The following is a 21,550-nucleotide window of genomic DNA, read 5'->3' as shown; positions in this document are numbered from 1 at the left end:
GAGCTTGTTTTCTCTCAGGAGAGCAGGATTTAGCACTGTCTGCTTTCAAGTCAACAAGCTGTCATGGAGCCAGAGCCTAAGGAATAAAAATTTGATTCCTCAGGAAGTACAGTCTGTAGCCATGTTCCTCACCTGCTTCTATAGCTGTAGAAGAGTTCCTCCCAAGTTATTATTTAATCCTCAGAAACCAAGAGCCAAACTCTAGAGCATGAATATTTATTATTCTTTCAGGGAGTACAAAGGCAGCTTTACAAAAAGATGGCCAGTAGTCATTACCACAGTGAATTTTGTTATAACCTAAAATTCACTGTAAATGGAAACCTGCAGCCAGGTATAAACTGTAAGAGACAAACCGCTCTTCCAAATCGCTCAGCAAGAGATGCCTCACTACAGCTTGAGCACATTCCAGTATAGCCCCATAATCTGCCACTTTGATTACTTCCAGGACACAGCCAGGAATAAGAACCTTAAACTTGTCCAGCAGTTCTGCAACTGATGTGGCTGCTTAAACAGTTGAGAGCAAACCGTTCCTCCTGCTTTACAGGAAAAGCAGATGAATACAGCAAACCACAACTCTGAAGTGATACAGAGTGCAAGGATGCAGTTCAGGACTGCTGGCCAGATAAAGAATAGTCTGTGTCATCTGAAGTAAGCATTTAAAGAAATATTTTTGGTATACAATGTTCTTTGTCAAGTGGAACTGCATGCTTCCCTCTTCTCCACCAAAGCAGTGGAGTGTTGGTGGAAAAGGGGAGCCATGTAAGACTTTGTAATTGATGACATTTTGTGAGAAAATTCAGACTTCTGATCCATAAGCCAGAAGACAGGGTGTCTAACTTAGTCCTTCAGCTGGGACACTTCATAGAGGTATGCACCAAGCATCTTCACCCCCTGGATGTAGTTGTACCTGGAAAGAACATAGCTTCCATTAGCATTGTCTCAGTTTGAGCTGTGTTCCTGGCAGCTGCGCTTTCTGCAGTATCACTTCTATGCAGACACTACAGGCATCACTGCTGCAGGCAACAGGCACCACCCCTAAACTCCCTGCACCTCCCCAGGCAAGAAAGAAATGCCACCCCTGGGGTCGGAGGTGGCCAAGCTTGGCTATAAGTAGTATAAAAACTGCTTCTGGTTTCAAAAACCAGCAGCAGTAATGAGACCAAGACTCAGCTACAGACTAGTTACCCAACCAGTCGTTCTCTCCCAAGGAAAAACGGCACTTGGCCTTCCAGAGAAATAAAGAAAACCAAGAGCTCAATTCTTCTTGGTCCTTCTCATAATACATACCAAGACCCACAGCATAGCTCAGCCTGGCACAGGGATATTCTCTTACCTATTTAGCTTCTCATTTTGAGAGTGGGCACCATCATCTGCAGCTCCAACAGGAAGCAGCATGACATTCTTCCCTGTTGCTTCTTGAAAAGTAAGGGTAACAGGAATGCTTCCTCCTTCCCTTGTCAAGTCTGGTTCAACTCCAAAAACTAGAACAAAGTGATACTCTAGTCAGTTTGGAATTGTATTTTTTTCCAACATCCTTTCTGCTGCTTAGGCAATCAAGTACAAACTACTTTGTGCCATGTGCTGACCAAATCTTTTTCTGTTTTAATCAGGCAGACTGCAGAGGTTGCAGAATTGTGACATTTGCCCCCGAGATGTAGTGCTGGAGTACTGTCACTTTTGAGTTCAGTTACACAAATAACACTTCTTCTGAAAGCCTGTTTGTACCCCAACACGGAAGACTGATTTGCTGTAGTTGCCCTATGCACTCTAGTTGCTCTAGCATAACTGATTCAGTATGCTAGGATGACTAAGCCTTGAGGGCTTTGGCTAAGTGAGTCATCTGAACTATTGACAGTCCCATCCTTATGCAAAGGCAACACCATACAAATGGACTCGTACCAACTTAGCAAGAATGAGCTTGACATAAAATTTTGTTCCCTCCTGCACCTCAGACTCAAGTTCAAGGATTGCACATCACATGCTTCATTACTCAGTAAGGCAAACTTATTACATAAATGCAGAACACTAAGTATTCTGCAAACGTGACCTCCGCAGTATTTCCTGAGATGCTGGAACAAGAGCTCTTTAATCCTCCCAAAGCCTTTCCAAAAGGAAAACTCACTGACCTGTCTTCATGGCCCTCCTACCAGCCATGTAGTGGGGATGGTTGAAGTCTGACACCCAGGGTTTTCCACCATGGCCTAAGTATACTCTGAATTTGTTTGGGCTCTGCAGCTCCGCAAACTTTTTGCTCACGTAGTCTTCAACCTATAAGAAAGAATGATCAGTCGTACCTACTGTTAGCACTTGTATGAACACTAATAAAAACAGTATACTAAAAGCATCTGAGGGACTTGCAGGTCACTACTGTGCAGCAACACTTCCCCTATTACTATTATTTCATATTATTCCTATGTACCTCTGCTCTGAAGGCAGAATATCTCCTCTAGGCAAGTTCACAGTATATTGTAGACCTGCTAGCCAATATGTCAAACACTTATGCTTTTGAATATGCACCCCTGGTAATCCAAGTTCCTGCCCTACAATTAAATTAGCGTTTACTTAGAGTTAATTGAGAGAAACTGAATAGCCAGGCCACAACAGTCCAGCGTGGGATCATACGGTGATTCCCTAAATTATGTGAGTTGATGTGCAGAACAGGGAAAATGGTAGCAAAGTAAATAAATGGAACTGCTATAGACACCAGAAATACTCTTCCCCCAGGCAAAGAGAACAGGAGAAGCTTAGAGACCCGTTTGAGACTACCAATCCATCTCAACATACATGCTTTGTGACTTCTTCAGGAGTCATGTTTGGCACCAGCCTGATGGAGAACTTGCCAATCACCTTCCTAGGAATCACAGTCTTGGCTCCAGAGGCTGAAAAGGCTCCTTCAATTCCATGGAGAGACAAGGATGGATACCTCCACCTATGCATAAGGATATCTCTCTGGAGAAGCAAAGGGAAAGATGTAAGATCACAAAGTTTAACAGAGCTCCCCAAAGTAATTTCTTCAATCTACTAAGGACTTTGCAAGCCTCTAATCTTCCTCAAACAGTTTAATTGTCACTGTTCAAAACTTTCGAGCACATTGTTTCTTACCAGTAGATTACAGCCTTCCCTCCTATATTTCCTGAGCCCTAAGATCCTTCTTGCATGCATGAAGATTAGTTAGAACTCCCTTGGTGCATTAAGCTAGGATTTCAGTCTAGCCCTTTTGACTGAAAGCTGAGTGAACAGCTTTAGTTCAGTATCATATGAAGAGCATCTTGCCAGCTCCTCCTTATATACAAGGTATATTTCATCCATTACTTTATAGGACAAGGCCAAACAAGGAAGCCTGTGTGCTCTCAGTTGATATAAACCTGAACATGTAAAGTCAAGGTTGAGGATATAAAATTGTTACTTATGTCTATTTAAGTTGAATCTGTAGTCTTCTCCTGACAATACTAGGACAGAAGACAGACCTGCACATGTAAGCTTGTCTTTTACAACAATTGTTTCTGCTTTTTATGATAGGTCTAAATATACCTAGGATGTAATGCTTTAAAATTAGTACTACCTATACCTTGCAAGATTCAAATGCTGTTAAAAGCATTCATTTGGAGAGCTCCCAGGATGAAGATCTGAGAAGTTCAGACATGAGTTTATTGAACTTGAGACTGTTCAAACATTTGGGCAGCTGCCTAGTTCACAGCTACAGAACAGTCTTCATTTGTCAGGTCTAGAAAGATGTTCAGTATGTCAACGTCAAGTTCATCACAGCTAAATCTCAAGCTGTTTTCTCTCCTTATGAGAAGTCATCTCTGAGTAACTACTTTATTTCTGATAACCCATTGAACTTCTCACAGATGTAGGAAATCACATGCTTTGTGTAGATGTGGTATCTGACCTCTGGGAGTGCTAGCAGTTCTTATCTAGCATTAAGAGAACAGCACTAGATAAAAGTTCTATACAAGTTTGAAGTGCTACTTATACATAGACTTAGGAACAGATTTAAACTTGCCTGACTGCTTGCCATAAACATGGGATAACCTAGATTAAGCACCTAATACTTTGCAAAGAAACTGCTAGTGTTAAGTGTACAGTCAACTGTACAGTCAGTGAAATTATCTTCAAGGCCGTTTTCCCATTTTAAACACATCAGATGAATTCTCTGCCTCCTAAATTACTTGGTAACTACACAAATATGCACAGAAGGTTGTTTCTGTCTTCTACTGATGTAGACAGCTTGAACTAACACAGGTAACCAGGGTAGAGGAAGGAGGTACAGTATACCTTTGTATCATGCAATAGTTTTGTTGCTCCTACATCTTTTGCATATTCTTCCAGGTCAAAATCAATCTTCTCATATAGTGCCAGCTCCTCATCAGTAACAGGTGCCACCGCTTCATTAACACCTGGGATGAGGATTTTCCCTTTCTTGTCTACAAGAGAGCCTGTAAACAAGCACCTAATATCAGAATTCAACCAGAAGAAACAAGGTGTCATTGCTGGGAGCACTTCCCATGGGAAATAGAAGTCTTTGCCTTCTGAAAATTCTGTAAAGGTAATGAAATTCTGACCTCCCAGAGCCTGTTCCTCTAAGTATGGAAGGCACTTATAGAATTTGCAGTGATCTAAAATGTGCACTTCCTTGCAATGTTATTTAATTCTACTGCTACATGTTTGGCTGGCTGAAGTCAGGATTCCCAAGGAGTTCAATATGGCATCTGTAGAAGAGTTTGCAGAAAAGAGCTCATATAACTAACATACAAGTTTGCAGCAGGATTTTAAGGCAAGCTAAAGTAGAGAAAACTTCTTGGCAAGACCATCATATTTAATTAGTGCATCAGCCTGGTTTGTACACACTTGGCAAGCACCATTTCTTTGGTCATTTCTTTTCTAGTGTAAGCAGCGCTTAGGACCCGCCCCCCCCCCCCCCCCCCAGCAAACTCACTCTTTACTTTGATGGCTCTTACTCCCATTTAGATGCATTCAGTGAAATTCGCTTTTTCTTACCCATTAGAGTAATGAGATCTGTCATGGCCTCATGTACTGAGCCACCATAAACTCCAGAGTGAAGGTCTTTATCACTACATTCCACCTGGTTTGAAGTGAATTAAGATTCAGGTTAATTTTAGTGTGACCATACTGTCAAATGCACAGACATTTACCTTAGCTTTTTGCTGCATATATTTTGAGAATGCATCTTTTTGAAACCAGACCACTCAGCTGTAGTACATCAAAGCAAATATGCTTTTCATTGTTGTTTTGTGTTTTTTTTTTTTTTTAAATCGCTTTGTAGAGTACAAGCCCCCCAGTACAAGTGTTGAAGTTCCCAAGGCTGGGACAGCCAGCAGTGACATCTCTTCCTGCACTCAAGGAAATACCTGTATGAAGATATCTATGCCATGAGATAATCCTCCACTGAAGGTGCTGGCCTATCTTGCTTCTTACACCTGAAAGTTATTCCTCCCACCCAACTACCATATAGCATAGTAAAAGGAAGATATTTAGATAATTAATAGAAACTGTTCCACTTAAGTCAGTTTCACCTTTCCTGAAGAACAGGTACTGGCATGAAAGTTTGAGCTACCACCCTTCTCCAGTAGAAAATTCAGCTTAATACTCGTTTTGCAGTGTATTTCAGCACTTACCTCTATGAAGTAGTAGCAGATACCCCTCAAGCCATAGGTGATACAAGGTTTCCTCTTGCCTAGCCAGTAGTTGTCGGAAATGCAAACATAATCCACATCTTTGAAGAAAGTGTCTTGCTGAGCAAAAATCAGTTCATCAAGGCCTTCAGATCCCGATTCTTCCATACCCTCTAGACAGAACTTAACATTCACTGGGAACTCCTTTGAAAATGAAAAACAAGAACAGATTAAACATGTGAAAACATCAGACTCCTTCAGTGATCAGTAATTTTCACCTGTCATATACAAAGCAGAAAAATGGACATGAGTGAATTAGTTCCATGACAGTACAATTTGTTAATTATGCACAAAGTATCACAAAGTTTGGACTGCACTTGTGTTGTGGGCACTTAAACCACCCTTCATTTGACGGAACTCAAAGTTTTAACTAAGGTCTAGGAAAACTTGTTCCCAATCCTCTTAAACAGTGGGAACGCAACAGAAATCTGTTGCCAAAGGTAAGTTACAGGGCTAGAAAAATAACATTAACTACAGAAATTGCATGGACAGTAAGGGAGTCAGAGCTACCCTGTCTATCCAGTCTACCATATTCTATGCCTAGACAGCACTTGAGAAGGATTAATTCTTCTCACAAGTAATAGCAACTTGTCTTGCAATGTAAAGCAGACATCCTGAGCTATTTCTGATCGAACTTTCTTGAACAGAAACAGTAAAGTTCCCAGTTTAGTGTTACTAAATTAATCTCTTCTTAGAGCTCAGTGGCAGTGAGACACTAAGCTTTGTTAAAGGCCAAGCTAATTTGACATCCTTACATGAAAGTGATCATACTTGATTATTCCTCCTGCTCCAGATGCTTGCATATGTATTTTCTTTCCTACACATTGTGTTAAAGCAAAAATATTTAAAGTGCAATATCTACAAGACTAACTTGTCAGCAAGTCAACTCAACCCTACTGGGACAACAGGGAACTTACAGGACTACTGCATAATTCCTCCCATTAGCTGAATAAGCAGGCTTGCCTCTAAGGTTTGTGGCTTTGGATAACATTTATTGCTAGACTCAGCTGTATTTAAAGCAGGATATATTTTGGGCACACACCTGGTTAGTTTGTTGATAAGCCTCCAAGGCATTCAGCCAGGCAAGCACTGGACCTTTGTCATCTGTTGATCCTCGCCCATACAGCTTTCCTGTAGAAACAAGATACAAATTAACCACTGTGGAGAAAAATTAGGATAAAGCTTCAGTTATTTCTTGCCTGCAGGAGAAAACACCATTTTGGATAAGCTTTTTAGCCCTGCTTATATTAACTTTCATTTCTGATTCTTCTCAAGTATCAGTTTTACATCCCACATCATACACCCATGCAAGTGGGACAGGTACAGGACTGCAACAGTTCTCCTATTTAGAGCTACCCCAGCTCTTCCCACAGCTGCTCCCTGGATAGGAGCTGAACATAAGCCTGGAAAAGACATAACTGCCTTGGGCTAAGTTGTTCCCATAACCTTCACAATAACAATTTTCTACAAACACAGCAGTAAAGTATAGAAACAAGCTACGTCCTTTTAACAGGAACCTATCCAATATTAGCTTTAATTCAATAATTCTTTGTTTGAAGAGTAAGACTTGAGTAGCTAGTGACCAATCACTTCTCTGGATTCTCCAGATAAATGTGAATCTCCCCAGAAAGGCCTTTAGTGAAAGTAAAATTTTACAGCCTACAGGAAAGTTCCACAAAATGTAGCATATGGGATCACAGTAGAGGCAGATATCACTGCAACTCACAGCTGTGGCTACAACCCCTAAGCACTAGGTGTAACCACAGTGACAGAACAGGCCAGACAGCTTGCAAGGTAAGGAGCCATTGGTAAATATGCCTCTTACACTGCCAGGCTGCACAGAGATAAGCCACAGCCTAAGGCAAGGCTAGCTCTTGCTATCAGGTAAGATAATGTGTTTGCCCAAGTGCCCAAGCAGAAATACTAGTCACCACACATACTTCTTTTCTTGGCAATGATTAACAGTTATGCAACAAGAATGGTTAATGTCCTTCTATTCAAATGACCTTTGACACTCAACACCAAGCAAATGAAACAAGGAAGAGGCTGTTGGTAGCACCAGCTTTAAATGGAAAAGTTTTAGTCACCTCTTGCCTATTGGCAATGTGTCATTTCAACAAGAGTTACTGCATGATTTCTTCATCCCCATTTACAGGTGAGGGACATCTGTCTGGGCACCAGCTCTGTAAAACACCGTTTCTGCAGTACCCATTGTAGCAGAGTATGCAAAACCACAACAGCAACCCAGGGAGGCTGCTGTACCACTCCTGTCTCCAGGCATAACATACCTGTGTTGTGTTAGTCCCCTGCTGTGGTTCAAAATCCCTGCAGTTTGACATTACCTTACAGGCTGCAAGTTGCGAACAGCACAAGAAACAAGTTTTAGAAAGCTTTCTGGCAACAAACTTACCATGGAAGGCAGCAGTTAAGACTGCTGTAGCTGCAAGAAAGGTAACATGCAAGTACAGTCTAGACTATCAGAAAAGGAAACAAGCCCTGAGAGCAGCTGAGATTTTGCAGCACTACTTGTTTACCATTTCCTCTCCTGCATATTTTATCTCAACAGTATTAAGTAAACAGCCATGTCCATTCTTACTCTCCCTTCCCTCTTTCAATCAAGGGTGCAAATTTGGAACACAGTTGAGAAACACCACGCTTGTTAAGTAAGTGCTCATTGGTTTGTGAAGTCCACTGCTCTTACCTTCCCTTTCCACCAGTGTGAAGGGCTCGCTATCCCAGCCGTCCTCTAGCGCTGCCGGCTGAACATCCAGGTGACCATATACACACACCGTCTTCTTGCGTGGATCTGAGCCAAGTGTTCCCAGCACAATTGGTGGTAGAGGGATCTCTGATCCATCAGGTAGCTAGAAATAGGAGGCAAGAAGTTTTATTAAAATGTGGCCTGTCAGAGTGGCACATTTTTATCAGATGAATGAATTATTTTAACATTACAGAGGTTATGAGATCAGGGGCATAGACAGCTAAACAAAACTAAGCTACTCAAACTGATTACCAGAAGCAATGTGCCTATGAAGGCATGACAGCACCACCTCAGTAAGTTCCCAGACAAGTCCTAGTAATAGCCAAAATGTTCCAAGCTTTAAACTAACAATCCTCCATCAGATTTTAGCAGAGCAAGCTGTCAGAATGCCAAACTGCCATATCTAATGCTGACCTAAGCAGAAGTGATAAATGCCAATATTGCATTCTGCACTGATTGCCACTGCACTTTCATCCTGTCCATAGTATAGCTCTCTAAACAAAAATTTCCTGACAGTGGTTATCACTGAGTGTAACATATGCCTACACACAAATACAGTCAGCATAACAGTTGTATTTCTCTATACCAGCCTATGCTGTAAAGCAAAGTGCAGGGTAGTGTTGATGAACTTAGTTCAAGAATTGAACTTTTCTTAGTCCTCTGGAATACCCCATAAACGATTATCACATGCTATTCTCAGTCAGCATGTATTTCCCTTCCAGTGAACACACACTCCTAGGCACCGTTCAGCAGATCAAGATCAGCTTTAATTTTTGCTCATATGGGCTCCAAGCTCCAATTTCTTATCATCAACAGGTTACATGGTCCTTGAACAGCTGCAGCTCCAAGTGATTAAAGCATTATTGCAACAATTTACCCTTACAGTAATCAGCACACAGTACAAACTGCTGTGCAGCAGTAAACTAAGATCAGACAAATTTGCTAGTTGCTTTACATTGTCCTTCACTGATACAGCAAAGTACACAATACAGACTAGTTTTGTTGATACTTAATATTAAAGTCAAAACTAAAGTTAACTTTAATCCAGCTGCAAGAGTTTTCTAAATAGAAATGTTACTTGTAATAAACTCCATAAAATCTGTTCTTGCCCCTCAAAAGTTACACTAATGAAAGGAACAAGTTTGTCTCTAAATTAATTGAAACTTTTGATGGAATTTGAGGCTGTAGGTAGTAGCAGAACTAGAATTATTGGACAGACTCCCTCCCAAGAGGGCACATGAAGTCAGCTGCTTCCCTACTGGGACCCCTAGCACTACAAACAAGTGTACTCTAGTTGCCAAAAGCAAGAACTGCTCTGAGATTTCATCCAGCAGTCATTAGCACCAGTTACAATGACAATCTTCTAAACTAGCAAGAACTCCAGTACAACAGGATTTCAAATGTCACTATCGAAATGCAAAAGTCTAAAAATTTTGGTATGGGTCCTGTGACATGTAGTGACTAGGCACTTCAAAGGAGGAGCATATCAAGTGGATGGGTCCCTAGGATGAGGTTATCATTATCATTCTCATAAGCACATACATTTCTCAGGTGAAGAAAAACAGTCCAGATAGTTGAAAATAAGGAGGGGGCTCATCCTATTAAGGATCCTTTTGTATCTGGTAAGGGAGCAGTGCAATCCTGTGACAAATATAACACTTCTGGAAGAGCCTAAAAGTCTTTTGGAAGACTTCTTGAAACTTCAGTAAGTATCTTAACAGTCCATGGGTCTAAGGTCCAACACCAGCCTGCTGTTAAAAATGCCTAACATTTTTATTTGCCAGATGCTCTGCTCATGTTCAGTTAGAAAAGTATTTAAAATACATTTAATACACAGTCCAAAATGTAATATACAACATGCTTAACTGATCTGGACCCCAAGGTTTGCTATAAACAAAGGTTTTAACAGGAAGGTCAGACCATGTGACAGGAAAGACATTATCCTACACCCCAATCAGCTACTGCCTTTCTAAACCACTACCCACAAGACCCTTCCATGGTGATCCTGACCAGAAGACCATCAGACACGAAAGAATTAGTGAGCCTCATAGTCAGCCTGAGTACACCCAAGCCCACACTGCGCATACAGCTTCGCCTTCCTGCCTGTACTGTGTTGTGCATATCCCTGGGCTGCAGGATAAACTTCACCAGTTGACTGTAGCTTGCAGGCAATTCCCACTTGGTACTGATGATTACACCACCCGCATGCCCTTATCTAAAAAAATGCAGCAAGAAGTTCCCATGTGAATATCCCTTTTGTTTGGCAGCCGAATTGAACAGCTTGAATAAATGAAATGGGATAATATTGCCATGAATAGGATCTGCACTGCATGCTGATTGGAAGCCTGCTAGATGCTACACAGCTTGGTGTTCCCAGCATCTGAAGGGACATAAGATTATCTACACTTTTGTAGTGGTAGCTCTCATGAACAGCATTTTAAATGATACTTTGTGGAGTCTAAGTGCCTTTCTTACTGGGAATGTAAGCAGCCAGGACCTCCTAGTGCAAAACACCTTCTCTTCAAAAGAGATCTTTTTCTACACAGAGATGCTCACATACCTTTTGTTTCCCAATATCCATAAGTTGGGTTGTGCCTCCCAGTCGCTCAATATCCTTCGCAGCAACCTCCATCATGCGTCTGATTTCAGCCCTCTTCTCCGGCCATGCTGACACACTCTGGATTGCCACCCATTGAGCCAGCCGCTACAGAAAGACAGAAAAACTAAAGCTTTTTTTCTACAAATGAATTATGGCATGGAAGGCACTATACCAATACAATACATTGTGTTTCAACTAATACTGTTTTAGTCGAGCTTAAACTTGAGGCAAATCAGCTTTGTCCTCTGCTCAAAGGTGTACTCTAACCATTAACATTACACACAAAAGCTCTCTAAAGCCTCACTTTCCTACAGCTGCCCCTGCAGTGTAGCACAAAGTCTACAGAGACATAAGATAAGCTTAAGAGTATGACAGCTTGTGCATATTGTGCCTTTCTGGTTGCTGTTCTTTAAGTATCCAGAACCAGCTTATGTCCTTCAGGCTTTTCAGAAAGGCTGCCTTAGCTTTTTCCCTCCCATGTGAGATCAGTGAGAGCAAATAGCAGAAGTTGAACACTTGGCATAGTTCTTCCCTAGGAGTTTGCAGTGCTATACCACTGATTCCTTCACAGGTGAAAGGGATTGCAATACGAGGTGAAATTAAATAGCAAAGTACAGAGGTAACCTCCCCCTCTGTACCCCAACAAGAACAGAGAAAAAGAGAAAAGAAATCTTTATTCCAGTATTGTGAATATCTTTCTTTCCCATCTCAGAATGAATAAGGACAATATAAATCTAGTTTGGCATTCAGGAACCAGTGTCAAACTTCTTGTACCTCTAAATAAGGCACTGCTTGCCTCATTACACAGTAATAGTTATTATTACACAGTAATAGCACATCTCCTAATAAATCTACCATGGAGATTTAGGTCTTTGAACAGAACTATACCTAAACTTAAGAAACAAATTTTTCTGGCTTGAGTCAAAACAGTCACACCTGCTGCCTGTTTCCCCCTCTCCCCAATTACTTGGCACTACTTTATTATTGGGCTTAATATACAGGTGTAACAACAAACTTAAAGCTGACCACCTAACTTTTAATATCCTCTAGCTGTCTCTGCTGCAGGACAGAACTCAAAGAAAACTTACCTGAATATAGAGGTCCTGGTGTTCATCAATATATGTAAAGAGGGTTTGAAGACTTGACATCTTCTGAACAGACTGGTGTTGCTGAAGATTCTGTGACAGAAAAATAATTTAGATTTCACAGGTTTAATAAGCAACAGTAATTTGTAGTGTGCCATAGGCTTGAATGCTAGTAGCCAGGTCCAAGTAAGCACCACACCTTTACTTTGTGATTTACAAAGTAGGTTAAAAACAGACAGCTTAAAAACTGCTTTCTTCAGCATTAAGGTCCTAATCTGCCAGACTTCCCAAAGGTCAGAGTGAAGCCACAGAAACAGAAATGAGCCCCAGCAGGCCATAAGCAAGTGGTCAGTGACTAGTTCAGCACTACCACTTCTCTTTTTCAGTTTCAACTGAAGTTCATGTGAGAAAAAAATCCACGGCCTCTCTTCTCCTTAGTTTTCTGTCTTCCTTACCAGTCCGAAGTCCGTATTTAAAAGACATACTGTCCATTCAATCAACAAACCCAACAAGCTTAAACCTAGTTCTCAAGTTAGAACTAAAAAAACATCACCTCCTCTAAGCCAGAAGAATAATGAGCTCTACAAATACATGTCTGAAATCCAACTGCCTCAACCACAAAGAAAAACTCCAGTGTCTGTGTATTACACTGAACAAGCATGGTCAGCAGCACCAACTGCTGTGATTCAGTATTTTGTTCAGTCAGCTTTATGCCGGATCCCTTAAGCTTTTCTTCCACTTCTATGTGGAAGTCACAAGACAAGTATGATAGTTGTTAAAACATTTGACTATTTGTCTTAGGATTTCTTGAACAGCTGACTACTCTATATAGCTGAAATGAACACTTTCAATCTGCAGGTTGTCCCACACAACATACTGTGATATAGGGGCATCCTGTCACCCCAAATCTACAAAAGACTTACAGAACACATTTTCTTTCAAGCAGGGCTGTACTTACACAGGTCACTGAACTTTGACTTTCACTCACTAAAGATGGCTTCTATTTAATTTACAGCATCCATCATTTGGATAATGAGTTTTAAGCACCAATTAGAACAACCCCAAACCACCAGACAGCTCAAGCATTCTCCAATAGTCATTAATGGTGAAAAATGAACACCTTCAAAAGGACTATATAGACATAACCAAGTTAAAGCCATGCTTCCCACTGAAGCCCGATTTCCTGAAAGAAGCCACAATATCCTCACATGCAGTTAGAGCTCAGGCATGGTTCATTTGGAGCTTTTAAGGAAAACCAGTACACAGGGCACCTAACCCTCCCCTTCACTCAAACAACTCCTAAAGCAACATCAGTGATTTAGCTGCGCAGCACAGACACAAAATACAACATGTCACATGGAGGCTGATATTCTGTCCAACACAAACAAGAGCTGAACTACTTGCTAAATCAGGGACAACTACTTTAAGTATTGCCTTAAACAGTTAAATATACTTAAAAATTAGAGGAGTATTGAATCACTCAAGTCTCACTAGACCTGCAAAAAAAAGTCCCCTCCCAGAGAGTTTCAAACTTGGAAGAGCAAGTGCTGCTTACTGCACAGCACAGGGCTGGATATGACTCCCCCTTCCCTCTTAAAAAACAGGGCCAGAATTTCCTGCAGGTCCTTCAAAGTGGAGAACTGAATCCTTCCTACCTGCATGGAAGAGGCTCTGCGGTTCTACCTTTCCACAGCACTACAGGAGCTGCATTATGGAAAAAGATAATAACCCAAGGGGCACTTGAAACTTATGTGCACTATGACCACTCTGCTCCCCTTACCTGCAGGCAGGACAAGCACCTCAGAGGAGAGCATTTAACCAGGTCAGGACAGGTCTGCAGCCACCACAGGCCACTCAACACCTCCTACAAGCCCCCGAAACTAACACCACACAACTCCATGCCCACATTACTGACCGTGCCATTCGGGCTGAGGTGAATTTAAAGGCCAATTTGAGACTTTAGAAGGTTTTGCAGCAGAAGGGAAAGTTCACTGCGGCCCCCTAGCTCTGTGACCGCGCAGAGGTAAGCCGCAGGCCGGGGAAGTGAGGCTGGCGGGGAGAAAGGACAGGCGTGGGGAAGGGGACGGACGTGGGGGGCAGCGGCAGCTTCCCTCAGAGAAGCGGCCACGGCTGGGAGAGCCGGCCGGGCCGCGACACGAGCTGCCTCTTACGGCAGGGCACCGGGCAAGGCCCGGCACCCACCGGCACCTCCCCGCAAGGCCGCAGCGCAGAGGCAGCCGCCCAGGCGAGGCCCTACGCGCCGGGCCACGGCGCCACATCGCGAAGGGGATCCGACCCGTCCACCCCCTACCCCCCGCACCACCACAGCCGCCGCCACTCGAACGTACCACCTCCACTCACGGCTCCGGCTCATAAGCGCCAGTCGCTGCCACCGCGGCGCCTTAAATACCCTTGCGCCAGCCCCGCCCCCCGCTCGCGGCACGCCGCCGTGGCCAATCCGCGGGCAAGGAGAGGGCGGGGCGGTGGCCTCGGGGCGGGGCTTGCCGCAAGACGGGGAGAGGGAGGCGGGGCGGTCGTCCTGCCCGGGGCCGGGGGCCGCGGCGGGGAGCGGGGGTGGCGGGGCGTGGGTCTGTCCTGCGTGGGGCAGCGTCGCCGGGGGGGGGGGGCGGGGGTGGTCGGGTGGTAACGACCTTCCCGCTCTGCAGCGAAAGGTGGGGAGCGAGGGGCATAAACAGTGCAAGAGAAATATGAGAAATGATAACGATGGTGAGGGGGAATGTAGTAGGGGTGAATGTAATATGGGAGAAATTTGGGAGATCTTGGCCAGAGCCTGTCTGGACAACTGCATTACTCCACCCAAAAATGGGAGTGTCCTTTCGACCTTCCCACGCTTGTGGTTTAGATAGATTAGGGAGATATGGATAGATTTTAGCTGTGGTTTAGATAGATTAGAAAAGGAAAGTGTAATATGAGCAGTAAGATGCAAAAGTGTTCTTCACCTAGTGAAGGTTTTTTTCAGCTCCTAACAATGGCAGAAAGGCATAAAGTCATTCCACATGCAGAAAGGTACAAATTCAGGTGAGGCTTGCTATTACCCTGCGCCTGACCTAAATGAAAGATAGCTTTATCAGATGGGAACTGCTGAAGCTGCCTCTGATCACGAGTAATTGATTAGCTCTGATACGTATAGCTGTTAACCATGTATGGATATAATAATTCAGTAACTCACATTGTTTTATAGACATTCTTGAACTGTAAAAATGGTGGCTGGCCCCTGGCTGTAGCAAAAGTATTTGTTAGCTGAGTTACTGAGGGAGGTTCACCACTCAGTCAAACCTGTGGGGCAGTGCGGTCCACAGTGCTACAAATATTAGGAAATGTGCTGATAAAATTTGCTGCAGGCATAAAGGTGGGATATGGAGTCAGGACAGAGAAGGAAAATGGAACAACTTGATCATCCTGAGGATCACAACAAATGAAAAAGGGATGAAATGTGCCCTTGTTGCCAAGAGGGCCAATGGGATCCTGGGCTGCATAGGGAAGAGTGTGGCCAGTAGGTCAAGGGAGGTCATTCTGCCCCTCTACTCTGCGCTGGTGAGGCCACAACTGGAATATTGTGTCCAGTTCTGGGCTCCCCAGTTCAAGAGAGACAGGGGACTACTGGAGAGATTCCAGCGTAAGGCAACTTAGATGATTAAGGGATTGGAGCATCTCCCTTATGAGGAAAGGCTCAAAGAGCTGGGGCTCTTCAGCCTGGAGAAGAGAAGGCTGAGGGGAGACCTTATCTATGTTTACAAGTACCTAAAGGGTAGGTTGAAGGATGATGGAGCCGGACTCTTTTCAGTGGTTTCTGGCGATAGGATGAGGGGCAACGGGCACAAGCTGGAACATAGGAAGTTCCATTTAAATATGAGGAGAAACTTCTTTATGGTGAGGGTGACAGAGCCCTGGAACAGGCTGCCCAGGGAGGTCGTGGAGTCCCCTTCTCTGGAGATTTTCAAGACCCGCCTGGATGCAGTCCTGAGTAATGTCCTCTAGGCAACCCTGCTTCGGCAGGGGAGTTGGACTAGATGATCTCTAGAGGTCCCTTCCAACTCTGACAATTCCGTGAAATTCAGTAAGTGGGAGCTCATGAGTTGGAAATGAGTGAGAAGGAGCAGGGCATACCAGCAGGTCACCAGAGGTCTGTGAGCTACCAGGAGGTGCCGTGGGAGAGAACAAAGTCATTTGGGAGCTCGGCGGGTGGTGGCTGTGGGACTGTGTACGTGCTAGGACCTTGCACAGGGCTGTGGTGAGTGTGTCGCAACTGGGCTGCTGGGCACAGCTCCAGCCACCCGTGGGCAGTGAGCTGGAACCACAGCAGAAGGTCTCTAAGGGACTGCTCAGATGGTCAGAGAAATGAAGAGTCTCTGAGCGTACGACTTGGGCTGGAGTAACCAACTGAGGAATTACGCGGTTGCAAGCACTCTTTACGCTGGGGTTAGCACACAAGAGGGAGGAAAACAGTTATGGATAGCGGCTGTAAGGGCCTGAGGACATCCACCCTCTCCTGCAGGTCTGGCTGCCTGGGACAGGGGCCAGCTGGGTATGGAGCCCGAGGCCTGCCCCGTCCCACTGGTGATGGTGGGGAGAGGCTCCCAGGGCTGCCTTCAGCCCCACCTGAGCTACGGTTCCCACCCCATCATCCCAGCCCTGCCTCGCCTGGCCATAGGCCACGTTGAGCTGGGGATTCTCAGGCTGAACCCAGCCTCAGCCTGTCCCCAGTGAGGTGCCCACTGCCCAGGGCTGGGGCTGCCCCAATGCCCCCCGGCTGCCTGTTCCCGGCTGGAGTGGTGGGACAGGCCCTGGCTGCCACTCCTGGCCCTGGCACCAGGACACCCAGCACTGCTCTCTGTTGGTGGAAGAGCAGACGGCAACATCAACTGCACATGGACAAATGTAGCTTAGAAACGGGTATAAAGTTTCTGTCCCCACTTACATTAGGGAAACCCTTGCGCAGGAGCACTAGGAAAGAGAATGATAAGAAAAAAGAAGAAATTGCTTCTTAAAAGCAGTTTGTTGCATTTATGAAAGGTACTATGCGACATAACAAGGGATGATTCTGGTGACCTCTTTCCATTCCCATGTTTCTACATGGAAGTAATTTCTGGTACATTTTTCCCACGTCCATAATAAACCCCACACACCAAAAATACAAATCAAGGACACAAGCTAAAAAAAAACCAAAAAAACAACCAAACCAAAACACATTAGGGAAACATACAGTGAAAATATTGTGTACAGTATTATCAGACTTTTCTACAAGCCTGTATTGATCTAAAATCCACAAAGGATTATGTGAAGAACAAACAGGGAAACTACACAGTGGCTTACCAAACAGAAAACAACAAAAACTTTTCTGCAGGATAACAAGCCCAATTATCTGCTTTGAGGGCCTTGGAAATTGTCTTTGTTTTACAAGGCTGGTAATTTGGAGGTGAGAAGAATATGTGCATACATAAAAATTGTCTGGGAACAGAGGAGAAAGGAAGAGTAGGAAAAGACACATTTATCAGGAATGGTTTAGGGACAGAGGGTGACAAAGCAAGATACTTTATAAAGAAAATATAAGGATGCTTGGCCTTCCTTGGTCCAGACAAAACTATCTAAATATCTAAGATACTCTATTTCTTGCTTTTTTTTTTTTTTTTAATGTGTTCTTTATGCAATAGTTTTGTTCTAAATAAATCATTCGTGGATAATTGTGTCATTGCCTTTGAATGACGAGGGTGTAGCGTGTATGAGGCAGCTGAAGCAACAGCAGCTGAGTAGGTGAGGGGCCTGAAACTGGAGCACTGGTCTGAGGAGAGGACAGATGTGTGAATCCTCTTTGTGGGACAGCAGCGGACTAAGAGCCACGGGCTGTGGGAGGCCAACACAGATACCATTGCCTTAATTGCTGTGGCCATCCTTGATGAAGAATTGCATGTGAAATGATGAAATGCACCAGAAAGCTTCTAAAGATGCTACAGTAAATGTGTGAAATTTCACTCTCATTTCTTTTTTCAAGCAGTGGTCATGTCCCTATATGCAGGTGTACGGCATCTAAAAATCTCACATTGCTCAATTTCTTTGTCCTTTCTCCTAAGTAAGATAAATACACAACAGTTACTTTACTGCGCTTTTGAGGGGGAAAAATGAAAAAAACATGAAAAGCTGTAAATTAGTTGTCTTCAGCCTCTTTAATTAATCTTGCTGTTTCCTGCTCTGTCTTCCCCTTTTCCTCTTTATTTTGCATGGTTCTGTCTAGGTGGGTCACAAGCCCAACTTTCTAAATATCAGGTGCTCACACTACGTTAGGTAGACTGCTAGACTGAAAGGAAAGATTATATATACGGACTTGCAGAAGAATGCATCTTAGTTGGATTGTGTGCTTTCCTGCACACAACAGTTTTTGGACTAGTGACAGTAAATTTAAATAGGCAAGTTGCAACTGATATTTAAGGAATTCCTCACTGATTGCTTTAACCTCTTCTAAACTTAAGTGTGTCCCAAGCTTCAAGAAAAGCTCCTCATGTTACCAGACTTTGGATAAAACTCTTCCCAGAAGTTTACAGGATGGTAATTTTCCTTTGTTAGATTTTTCCTCTCTAAATTTTAATGATGGTTTTGCTTCAAAACATCATTCTTTTCATTAAGGCTATGCTTTTCTTCCCTGTTATTTTCGACAGATTCTCAACACATGATGGCCACAGTTCTGAAATAAGGCATGTGGAAGCAGTTTACTTTTCCACAGAGAACCTTGTTGCAGGATGGAGGAGTGTATAACTAAGCTTGGTTCTTGCTTTGCTGTTTGTCAGTGAAGAGATGACTATGCTTTCTGGGTGACTTTACTTCTCTCTCTGCCTTCTGATCACAACGTATATTTTTGGCCAAGTATGAAATCTTCCCTGGAAACAGAACAGGCTGCTATCTGTGCTGGACCCAGCAGAAGGAGATAAAAGTTTATGGGCCAAATCCAATGATGGAATTACGCCCAATTCTGCTGGGTTTGACTTTGTTGATTAAAGGTGAGCAGAGCTGATAACATTTGGAAATTGCCTTGCCGTTGACATTCCAGAAACGTGAGACCTCACCTATTACCTCTGGCTTTTCAAAACTAAGTGGTAGGGAGAATGTGGCCTCAGAGCCCAAACTCATTTAGAGGAATAGCACTTAACTAAAACAAATCAAAGTATCGTACACTGTCCCTCTTTTTTCACAGCACTATGGCTCCAGGGGTAACCTTGCTCTGCCCTTTGAAGAAGCAGGGCTGCTTATGTGACGTATGTAAATTTTAGAGTGCTGAATATTAAGGTATGTTCATGGCCTTCCTATTCTATATATGCATGTGTGCCATATAGTAATTAATGAGTTTGAGCCTCACAAGCTTCCTCCAACAACAGAAGTACTGTTTTCTTTTTTAATAGGTTATTAATCAAAGTATGGGGCATATAACAGTCAACCTACGTAGCAAATGTTGATGTTTACGTGCGAGAGCAGAGTGTGGGGTGCTTGTGTGCCCAAGTCCCTGGTCAGAATCCTGTTGGAGTGCACCGTGTCCCTACATTGGACTATGCAGCGAGCTTTTGCTGTTGTGGACAAAGATGTAGACCCAGAGGAATATTGCAACTGAGACAAGAACTGAATCTAAGTCTAGAATCCTGGTCCTGTGATCCTTCTTCCCATCCTTGCACAATGGTGCACCAGTATGAAACGGGGCCTGTGTGGCTCAGCAGCCCAAGTAACAATAAATACTAAAGGACCCTTCTCTCTCTCTCTGCCCCCCTTCCTCTGCCCCACAATTTATTGACTGCTCCTTTTGTCATCTCCAGTGTCCCCTCACTATACTGAGTCTGGCAAGTGGAGGATTTATATTCCCAGGGCATGTATCACCCTGTGGCTCCATCCAGTCCAACTCAGAACAGAGACATTTGCATTGATGCCCCATGAGACCCCACTGTGTCGGGCCACTGTGCAGTAGACAGGTGAGCCTGCCTGAGCACAGCAGTACAGCAGGGTGGCTGCTGTGCTAGGTTGATTTTATGGCTTGGTTGGCACGAGCTTGAGGAGCTCTGCTCTGTGCCCTACAACGGTGGGTTGGATGCTCAGGATGCCTAGGATGCTTGGGGTTCTTCTCCTTCCTTACTCATTTCTATGAACCTCTTCCTGTCCCCAACCTCCTAGCCCAGTGGTTGATGCATCAAACCTTTCTGCAACTCTGGTAGCCCCTATATCAATAAGGTTGTAATTTTCCTGTTAGAAAACACACTCAAAAACTTATTGCAACTTGAAATCCTCAAGTGTCTTCTCAAAATACCAAAACTTGATTACTCTAAGCCTTCAGTAGTCACTAGCTGCTTAACTAAGCCAATTCAGGACACCATAGATCTTGAAATCTCTCATCTTAGACACTAGATTTATCTGCAAACCATGAGAGCATAAAGTAGAATGCAAGCATCTTGCGGTGCACTGCTGGATAACTCTTCACTCCTTTTTTCCTGGCTCTATATCACGTGGCTTTGCCCCTCCCTGTAAGTGCTATTTTGCTGAATCTGTACACTATATTGCAATCTGTGTTTTCCGTGTCGTCTTGTCAGGGTGCAGCAGTGACATGTTGAAAATGTCGCTGTTAGGAACCCAAAATTAACCTGAAGACTGGCTAACCCATCTAGAGGGCTGGAGGGTCTGTCTCAAATTAGAGAGAGTGGCAGAGAGCCAGACAAAAAAAAACTCCTCTGAATTTAATGTGCAGATCACCCACATATTAATGTGCTTTTGGCAGCACACTCCACATTGCACTGCCCTAATGTTGCCCAGGAACAGGCAGTCTTTCTATTTTGGGGATCTTAGGCTCAGAAAGGGCAGGTAATGCTCCCTCTTCTGATTTTGAAGCACAGATGAAAGAACAGTAGGAGAGGCTGTTAGTAAATTGTTCTTCCCCATCACCTTTGGAGGACTGGCTCGCAAACTGAGGAGCCAATGTATCTTGGAAAGTCATTGAATAGCTATACCAATTGATCCCTTCTTTGCTGGCGTGTTAGGCCAGCTGTGCCAGTGCTCTAAAAAGAGGAAAACATGCACTTAGGTTTGTTCAATGTCTATTCCTCTGCCTAAGAGTCACTAAAGCCCTCTGTGCTTCTGCCTGCTTGTCCTGATGTTCTGCTTTAATATAACAAGGTGATGGCTCGAATGGGAATGGTAGGACTTGTGTCATGCAACAAGCAAGTGTAACAGAGAGGCACGCAAAGGGTCAATAGCCCAGCTAGGTGTGGCCTGACTGCAAATGAGAACCACAGCCCTGGGAGAGTGCTTCAGTCCAGCACTTCTCTTTGGAATGACCACAGAGCCCAAAAGCCAAAACGTTTACCCTTTTGCAACTTAATCTCCACTACCCTGTATTTTATCTGGACTTTTCATCCCAACACCA

At 43.8% G+C, this 21,550-nt stretch overlaps 1 protein-coding gene across 2 annotated transcripts; it reads right to left on the bottom strand.

The window, feature by feature from the left end:
- Positions 1-201: 201 nt before the first annotated feature.
- Positions 202-14,564, bottom strand: CNDP2 (carnosine dipeptidase 2). 2 transcript variants are annotated; one of them, XM_074146301.1, is made up of 12 exons: positions 14,490-14,564; positions 12,145-12,234; positions 11,018-11,161; positions 8,398-8,560; positions 6,739-6,827; positions 5,640-5,840; positions 5,002-5,086; positions 4,279-4,439; positions 2,785-2,949; positions 2,127-2,268; positions 1,334-1,481; positions 202-907 (listed from the first exon to the last, which is right to left on the bottom strand). In XM_074146301.1, the coding sequence occupies exons 2-12, from the start codon at positions 12,202-12,204 to the stop codon at positions 838-840; spliced, it is 1,428 nt and encodes a 475-aa protein (XP_074002402.1). In that variant the 5' UTR covers positions 12,205-12,234; positions 14,490-14,564; the 3' UTR covers positions 202-837. The 2 variants fall into 2 exon arrangements, with proteins under 2 accessions (XP_074002402.1, XP_074002403.1); XM_074146302.1 differs by lacking the exons at positions 6,739-6,827; positions 8,398-8,560; positions 14,490-14,564 and having other exon boundaries at positions 12,145-12,204.
- Positions 14,565-21,550: the final 6,986 nt, after the last annotated feature.

Source organism: Numenius arquata, chromosome 4 (assembly GCF_964106895.1).
Source record: "Numenius arquata chromosome 4, bNumArq3.hap1.1, whole genome shotgun sequence".
Classification (NCBI taxonomy): Eukaryota; Metazoa; Chordata; class Aves; order Charadriiformes; family Scolopacidae; genus Numenius; species Numenius arquata.
The sequence above is the reverse complement of the archived record's forward strand: the minus strand, read 5'-3'. Positions and strand labels throughout refer to the sequence as shown.